The following is a 9,610-nucleotide window of genomic DNA, read 5'->3' as shown; positions in this document are numbered from 1 at the left end:
ATATTGATAGAAGATTATGTAGATTTGCCTTTTGTCTACTCACTCTGTTTTTGGAACTTCTTTTCTCAGCCAGTAGAAATCAGATTGAGCTGCATATTTGCGAGTTTGCAACACATTGCCAAAATAGTCACTTTCTGTAAACTTCAGCTGTACAGACAAAGCACAGGCATTTTTAAAGCACATCCAAGGAAACAAAAGCTGACAGAAAACAAACATGACTTTCATTTTAAATAACGTAATCACCTGATTTTTTAGCCATTATCAAAGGAAGTAAAATGTTTAGGAGGTTGGTAGGAGGAAAAAATATTATGTGAGCTTAGTTAAGAAACAGTGGCTGAACAGAACTACAAGAGGGACTGGAACACTGGAAAAGCTCTTTGCTGATCGGGGAGCAGCTGAGGAAATCAGAAACGCCCAATGATGAATTGCAGACTGCACATTTCTATGGCTGTTATTAAGACAACCTCTTTTCCAGAAGGAAATAGGTTTACTTTTATTTTTAAAAGTGCATTTTAAAACCACTTAAAAAAAAAAGTAAAAAAGCCCTCTTTTTCAGTTCATTTTGCATTTTATTACAAATCCTTCATACTCTGTACTCTCCAACAGTTCTGCCACTGCTTTCTTACTGTTTCACACATTAAATGTATACAGACAGAGGACTCCATGCTTCCATAAACCTCCAAATCTAAAACAACCCTTACACATGCACACAATTAACTATGCAAGAAAAAGGAAGATGATAAGTCCAGATGATATCCTTGTCACCAGTTTCAGTCAATCCTGGGACTTGTAAGGATGCGGAACTTTCAGATATAAACTCTGATTTTCACCCATGATTAACAAGTGTTTTTCACTAGACATTACTACTTATCTGGGAAAAAAAAAATCTGCACAATGAGTGATAAAGTTGGTCACATCCTCTCTCTCATTACACTGCCTTCACAGCACCATCTTACTCTGCTCTTTCCAGGAACAAGTACTAGGTTGGTAGAGTTAGTTCTTCAAAGTTTTCTGAATAAATTATGCCTCTATCTAGTGTCTGTTCATGTTCTCTGGCTAAAATGACTAGCACTCTTGCATCTTAGCAGTTCAGGATCAAGTTGTAATTCTACTTTGTCTGTAAAATAAAATTGAGGACATGCATGCCACATTTTTCCCTTTGGAAAATGGTAAAATATATTATTATTGATCATCTGCCTTCCTGCCTTAGTTAGGCTGAAGAGATAGTGAGTCAGGAAGGAGTGCCTCCACAGTATCCTTGTCCAGCAGCCAGCACACTAGGCCTATACATCGGTTAGGACCTCTAGTTACAGTTCTAAGCAATAACCATAAAAAAATTTCATAGCCTGGAGAGGAGAGCTTACACTGGGCATCATAAATTGTGATATTTTAAGGAAATATGCATTACTATTTTTGAAGACCATTACTTTGAAGATAAATGCTTTTGGTTTGCTTCATTTATGTAAGTAATTGCAAAATTTATGGCTGTGTATGCTTAACCTTTAAAATGCTTAATAGCAGTAAGGTTCTTTGCACCCAGGCACATTTTATTCCCAGCAGGCCTCATGGCCATCTCACTTAGACAGACAGGGATCAACAATTTAGATATAGAGTTAGCATGCTTAATTCAATATCTAAAACTAACCAGGAAAGCAGAACTCCAGATGCATGCCAAACAAAAGAGAAGCTTTGATTTTAGATAGCAGTGAAACAGAGCAAAGAATGGATGCAATATGTAAAAGATGGATGTAATATGTAAAAGAAGAAATCTGCAAGTCTGACACTTACTGTTTTGATGTCTTCATTAATATATGTTTCATTCATTATAAACTGAGGGTAACCAACTTTTGCCATAACTGCCTTTGCCTTTGAAAAAATTAAAAATAAAACAAAGTGTTGGCAGATATAACTATTTCTCAGCATATGGCTTTTTTTAACCCTCACCAGCCACCCAGCATCTTTGTGGAAACAACGTATTTCCAGAACAAAAGCAGCAGGATACAAAAGGGTAAGGCAACATACCATGAAGTCGAATACGACAAGTACAAAGAATAAATTAAAGACATGATGGAATAAAGGTAGCACAAAAGCTTTTACTTTGTATGTTTTCAGGATGCTGAGTATAATTTCTCCTGAATTCTTTGGAATTCTCCTCGCTGATTAAAAAAAGCTCTTCTGGAAATTTGGTCTTCAAACTCAGATGTCTAAACTCGAATATTGCAAGATATGAAGTGCTATAAATGGGCAGGTCTTTAAACCAACTGCAGCCATACCAACCCTGCATTCTGCTCTCTGCAGGCAAATCCTGAACCTCTCTGGGGTCCACCAACTCTCCCTCTTGCTGCAGCGAGTGACTGTTCAAGGGACAATTCCCCTGGAAGATCTCTCTTCCTGCACAATGAAATTCTCGCTCTGATCTCCCCATCCATACTGTCTCAATACAAGAGGGCCTCCTATGACAGCAAGAATTAGAAATGTCTGTTCCAGGACTGTAAAAAGGAAGCTCATGGAGGATTGCCTTCATTTAATCAAAATTATTTTGTCCCATCTTTTATTTTTCAAGAAGGCCTCTTTGCTTCATCAAACTTTCTTAATTGCATTTCCAACCCAAAGTCATAATTCTCCATCTGTGACATCACAATTAATTGTGGTTGAGATAATCAAGATGTCACAAACAGAAGATTACAACTTCAGGTAGGCAATTAATGGCAGCAGCAGATGATCTCTTAAGAAAGAAAGATCCCATTGTCATGCAAATGTCCCTAGTGATAAAAAAAAAGCAATGGAAGACAAATGCTGAACAGGAAATATGAAATGAGCCAAATTAACTCTCAACAATGTTTTCTCAATTTTCCAGAAGGTAGAGCAGTTTTTCAAGGTATTTTAAGTCCATGGGGTGGGGATAAAAAGGTGGTAGTGGGGGGAAGCGCAGTTCATCTGCAAGTCTGTATATAATCAAGAGTGCCTCTTTTTTTCCTGATGGTGTTGTCAGGTCGAGCTGACTGAACTTTGCAAGGAACTGGAAAATTTCCTTTTCCATTTCCAGTGCTTTAATCCTAGTTGCAACTAGTCTTGAGAAAGCAAAGAGCAAAACTCATCAGTTTTACTTTCGACTAAATCAGCTGCTTAAACGAGTCTGATGAATCTCTAATCTTCTGCATGTGTTCCCAAGTACCTATCTGAATCACAGTAGTATCTGTGTTAAGTCTACTTAATTGAGCCCCTTCACATTTTGATTAAACAGATTTAATCTAAACCCCAACTTCCACGATGAAAAGCAAACCCTCTAAAAACAATTTATAGCACAACTTGTGAAAAATCATGAGAGTCTTTTAAAGAAAAAGTAAGGATTATCTGTGTCAGTATATTTCATTAATGATTTAGCCAGTACAGTGTCGATCAAAAATTATTGATCTTTTTTTTTTCTTGACACATAAAAGAACATTTTTGGGTTTGAGCTGTGTTATATCATTTAAAGACACTCTTCATTTCTTCCTGTCTTCCAAATAAAAGCAAATAAATTCATGCCTCACTGGCTGTAAACACAGAGGACTATGAAGCCAGCCTAGATCTGGCAGTTCTTCTTTGTTGAAAGAAGCAGAGATGGGCCCTGCCCTGAAACCCATGGTGCTAGTTGTTTGGTTGTGACCATGCTATGTCCATCCCCACTTCACTGCATGAATATTTTGGGGTCTTTGTGGAATATCTGCCACATCCATCTGGATCTCTTCTTCCACAGCAGATTCTTCCCACAGGCTTTGTATGAGGTCCAAGCCTATTCAGTGGAGCCCAGCAAACAGCCCAATTTACACAACAGACTAGTTAGAAAGCATTGTATTAAGAGCAGGTTTCTAAATGTCCATACTGCTTACTTGGCTCTTTTCTGTTCACTTGGGTAATATTTAACAGCATTTCAAAGACTCCTTCTTCATACAGCACAAGAAGTGGATAACTCTTCTACAACTGGCTTGCTCTTTGATAATGAATTCAGTATTTTCCCCTTGATAAGGTTAAAAGTATGTTTAAGAGACTGGCCTTCCAGGAGGTATGCACATACATACAGGGAAAGCAAATGAAATGTGACAAATGCACAAGAACCAGCCGTGCGGTAATTGCACATGACTCAACCATAAACACACCGTGTACAACTTTTTTATGGTTTAAAGGCTCATTTAACTCCTTTCTCTAATTTGCATATTAAATAACCATGTGTACAGGAAGAAAAGAGGTGATGGGGTTCTCCCCCCAGCTATTATTAAGTAGTCAGCCTACCTTAGGCTGTCGAATAAATTAAGAAAACTCATCACTGCAGGCTTCCTCCCCTGCCACTAAAGCAGAGTGCTTTAGAGTAAGTCATGATAACTGTTTTCTATCCCAGCAGCCAGTGAGAGCAGGCTTCAAGGCAGAAGACTCAGAGTGGGACTACTCCCTCTACCGCTAATTACGCATGGAAGTTTCCCCACTGATTTCCACACAGGATTTCACCATCAGTATGTCTTTCTGGCAGGATGAGAGCATTGCAAGTCAGTTTACTACAGACACAAAATAATAAACGACCTTTCACTTTTGACTTAACAACTTGCCAGTGTGGGAATGCACATGTTTTTCAGTGCTACAAAGCATCCCAATCTCCAGTCTGGTTGAATTTTCACTTGACAGCCAAGCTTAGCATGTGAGTCTTCTGACAATTGGAATATGATTTGGGTATTTTATAGGCCTGCTAGCAACATCACTTACTGACGTATTGTACTTGCTGTAAAAAACCCAAACTAAATCAAAACAAAACATATATCTCACCCTGACAAAGTTTTATGAGTCCGACACAGATCTTCTATATATCAACTTGACTCACAATAACTTTGTGAAGATAATTTTCAAGCTTCTAAAAATATAAAAATTTAATACAATTACAGTTCACTGAAAAATTAGCATGAAATACATTCGGAAAGCTAAAATAATTCACAGCAATGTTCCATTTAATTACAGAGATTAATTCAGCCTTTATGTATGTGTCTGGTCTTTTCATTTTTCATTGAAAACAGATGATTCAAGAGCCATCTGCTAAAACTGCTGCATAAATATCACTGCATCTATGTAGGTTTTATGTATAAAAAAACTAGAAAAATAGAGTGCAAAATATGGAAAACTTTCACCACAGGGCTAATGCCCAATCCTACAGATATCGGTAGGAAGTGACCCACTGACTTGAGTGGGAGATGGACTGGGCCCACCTTAATGGTGTGTATTATTTCATGCATTCATATGCGGGGGCCACATAAAATGCCAGGGATTTGCACATCATCAACTGCAATTCAAAAGTGAAGTGGCAACTCAAATACAAACACTTGGCCTGAAATGGTTGTTTTTAAGAGTGCCTGACATGCAGTGAACTGACTGTAATCCATACTCCAGAATATAGCTAATCATAAAACTACTTATTGTTAAACTTCGGCTTTAACTTTTCTCTTATATTTGCATATCACAATAATGTAAAGTCTGTAGACCTTTCAAGATTTACAGAGTTAGTGTTTCATTTAATAATCATTCACATACCACCACCTCACACTGCACCATAACCCTCCCCTCTGTATTTCAGTAATTGGTTTTGGTGTTCTAAATTATTCTATTATGAAGATGGAAAATACAGCTATCATTCCATTCCTGTAATAGCTTGAGGCTAGGGGTTAAAAATAGATAGATAGATAGATAGATAGATAGATAGATAGATAGATAGATAGGTAGATAGATAGATAGATAGATAGACAGACTTATGTGAATAATCACACTCATCACATACACAGAAAGCTGTTTTCAGTAAAATATACACTGTGGTTTTAAAAGTAGTTGAGCCCATCTGACAGCTTTGTCCTGCCAAATGAAAAAAATATGTCCTAGTCCTTGCTCTTCTCCCCTACTCTTCACATCTCTCTCCATGCTTCTGCTCACTCACAGCCTCCAAAGGCTGCCTCACCTCTCGCCACATCTTTCTGGGAGACTGTTCAGCTCACTAACACAGCATAAATCTATGCAAGTTTTTCCCCCAGCTAATTTTCTGACACATCAATGAGCTGAATCACTCACTACATGGACCCAGCAACTGTTGGAACTAGTACAAGACAAGTGCTCAGAACATACAATGTGGAAAACTGGGGAAGGAACAGCAATGCGTTGTGTGTTACATTAGTTACCTCTTTGTTTTCATCATCTTTTGAAACCAAAGCCTTATTCAAAGGAAACCTACCGACAAGAAAATATTACCTACTACACTTCAGAATACCATACCATACATTACCATCCTAGGAAACAGAGGCGAAAGGGACAAAATTTTCAGAGCAAACTGTTGGTTGGGATTATATACTCAGTCTTAATATCCAAAATTAGACAATAAATGACAATATCATTATTACTAACCATAAAGTTGCAAGCACCTAAAAGTTTACTAGGACTGCCATGCACAGAAGAGTGAAAAGCAACAATATACATCAAAATGTCACTCTTCCCAGCCCTAAATCCCTTTTGCTTCTGGCTTTCAGTGGTTCAAGCTCTATGATGACAATTTCACTGGAATTAAACTTTCAGTTTAAACTAATCCTGTATATTATTTATATTTTTTTAGCAATAGAACTGAACTAGATCACAGAAAATGTGAAACAGTTTTACTTCTATAAATACACAAATTCACTGTGAAAAATTCACAAATGTAACTCCTCAGTTCAATGCAGCAGTATAATTAATAGACCTACTCATATTTTCTCCTACCAGTTTAGTTCCAATCTCATTCTGCTGCCAGCTTTGTCTTAATTTTGCTAAGAATTCAATTTTATTTAAATTATATTTTTCATTTGTAACTTATGTATGACAATAACCACAATTCCATTATTTTATATAAAGAATATTATATGTGACAGACATAAATGCTGTCCTTGATAAACAGAACCACAGCTCTGTAAACGAAATAAATTTCTTCATGGCATACAGCAAATGTCTTCTTCCTCTGTAATTATACAATACATACATGCACTTACAAAGCAAAGCAGCACAACTGAGTCCCTGGCAAAAGCACATAACCATTACTTTCCACAGCTCTTCAGGCAGATTTAAGGGTCTCTGGGTTCTCAGGGGACCTGGGATCATGCCTACAGACCAGAAGAAAGGATAGTGCACAGATATGCAGAGCCTGCACTAGGTCCAGCTATGGCATCACAGCACCGTGGCAGCAGTGACAGGTCCACTCCAGCATGGAGATTTCTGCACTGGAGTCCCCTCTAAAAACCTGCAGATCGCTTAGGGTATGACTATACTGGGGTATATGTGGACAGTAGGAGCTCCTCCAGCTGCACTTTAAACAAGCCAGAAACAAGAGCTGGAAGCACAGACTGTAATTAATATTATGCCGGTATATATATATATATGCTGCCTTTCATGGGGCTCTAATAGCCCATGCACTCTAGTTAATATTGGATATGTCCTTAGCACTTTAGAAGACTGTACCTTGTCATGCCTTTATTTTCAGGCAATCCTCTATGTTTTCCAATTAAATTTTCTCTTAAAACAAAAAAAAAACACACACAAAAAAAAACAACCCACAAACAAAAAAAAAAAACTCCAACAAACAACAAATCACAACCAAACACACATCCCTAACTCAAAATTCATGTATCTGTCTTTTGAAATTACGTTACATATCCTTACGAAATAAATTTTGCACCAGAATCCCAAGGATTTGGAATGACACAACAAAAAAAGCTATCTTTAACTGGGCTTTGGCTTGTTAGTGAGCTGCAGAAATTGCTATATTGCATTTTTTTGTTGAAACTCCTTCCTGCATTCATTCCACTGTTCACCCCCAGAGCTCATCAGTCAATCCGTACTCCCACTTTAATGCCACTTCTTGCAAGAAACACACCCACCTTGCTGCAAAATCTTCTCTGCTGTTTTTGGTTTAGCTCTGGAAAACAACAGGTTTAAGAAAAACCACTGCACTGACAAAATAAAAGTCCCAAGGACCCAAAAAGCCTGGTGAGCTGAAGAGATCTCTAGCACCAAACACTAAGAGAGGAGCAGCCTCAGGGACCAGGAAAGGGCAAGGACTCTCTCTCTCCCTCACAGCTGTATGGGATATGGGTAACCACAGCTTTTCCTTTGGCAGTTTTATGCAAAACTCTGAATAACCTGTTCCAGGGAAGGACAACTTCTGACCTTAGTTTCTGCTTCCATCACTTCATATTCTTTTACCTTTTTCAAGGCTGTTTTTGTTTAAGCAAAGGTTGCAGAGCAATTTTTTTTTATTATTTTTTTTTGTTAGTGAATAGGATGTGAAAACTTCTCTTTTTGTTTCTAGCCACCAGTGAGAATCAGATCCAGTATCAGTATATCAGATCTAGATATAGCTGAGAGCAGGCATGGTAGAGACTTGTTCTTACATGATTCTAAAACTGAAATAGGGACCAAGGACCTAAACACAAGAATTACTTGGCTCAGGACTTGCAAGTTTTCTCTCTGGGGAGAAATTCCTTTTGCTGGAACAGAGACCCTGACCAGCAGTGTACCAATAAGGATACTGCAGTTTGCCCATGCCTTATAATATATGGGAGAAAGCAAATGTATACACAGGCAAAAATGTAGGCTGCAGAATATAGAAAAAACATATGCAGGAAATGCTCTAATTTCTACTCAAGACCAAATCCCTCACTATTTCCAAACTTTGTATATTTTTATTTTTTAAATAAATTATACATATATATTTATTTTCACTTTGATGGAACTCACCACTTACCCAGAAAACTGGGCACAAGACACCTCACAGATCCCTCACAAAGAAGGACAGCTGAAGAAGGCTTTATTCTTAGGCACAGTGTCTTGGCATCTGAAAGGCCTCTAAAGGAATTACCTCCTTGTGATAAAGCACCTCTAAAAGTAAACTCCAACAGTACTAGTACCTGAAGCCATTTAAATATTTCACAGCTTTGCTTCAAACCTCCATGACTAGTACAATACCGGGGCAAGTTAAAGTGCTGCCCAGGCTGCTGTTCCTGGACAGCTCGATGCCCAAGGCTGAGGATTCTTGTGGGAACCCCAGCCCACAGCCCTGCCTTGCTGAACTTTCTGCTCACTCCCAGAGGGCAGGCAGCTTTCCTCTTGGTGGTTCAGGTGGGCTGAACCCAGGACCACAGGACATAGAGATCACCTCAGTCAGGAAATGCATATTCATTGAAAATAGAGAGGTAATGACAAGTAGACACCTGAGCATGCCCTTGTAGACTCCTCCATACAGAGAATGGGTCTCACATACGTCAATATCTGTTACTGCTGAGCCGGGGGCACTACAATGTCTTTGTTCCTCTACAGAAGGAAGTTTGACTTGGTGAAACAACAAAGATAATGAAAGCTAAAGCTGGAACTGCCTGAGACTTCCAGGGGCAGTGGAGGACTTGCTGCCCTTTGGAAGAAGCAATCTGTCTTCTGGCATACCAATGCTTTCATGTTGCTTTTCTGCTACAAAAACTTTAGATTCACCCTGGTCCCTGGTCATTTGCAGGTGTGCCCATCCGTCTTTCTCCCTCTTTCTATTTCAAGCATGAGATTTATCACAAGTGTTTGATGTCATGCA

The 9,610-nt window shown here is 38.5% G+C and overlaps 1 protein-coding gene across 2 annotated transcripts in view; it reads right to left on the bottom strand.

The window, feature by feature from the left end:
• PHEX (phosphate regulating endopeptidase X-linked) overlaps positions 1–9,610 on the bottom strand; it is a 96,226-nt gene that overhangs the window by 32,725 nt on the left and 53,891 nt on the right. For both annotated transcript variants that reach the window (XM_062603696.1, XM_062603697.1), the window contains 2 exons: positions 1,789–1,866; positions 44–147 (listed from right to left, as the gene is read on the bottom strand). In XM_062603696.1, coding sequence (XP_062459680.1) covers positions 44–147; positions 1,789–1,866 — 182 coding nt within the window. The remainder of the gene's footprint in view (positions 1–43; positions 148–1,788; positions 1,867–9,610) is intronic.

This window comes from Pezoporus occidentalis, unplaced genomic scaffold, assembly GCF_034315485.1.
Source record: "Pezoporus occidentalis ecotype Australia unplaced genomic scaffold, CSIRO_AGI_Poc_V1 ctg81, whole genome shotgun sequence".
NCBI lineage: Eukaryota > Metazoa > Chordata > Aves > Psittaciformes > Psittacidae > Pezoporus > Pezoporus occidentalis.
Note: the sequence above shows the minus strand (reverse complement) of the source record. Positions and strands in the feature narration are given on the sequence as shown.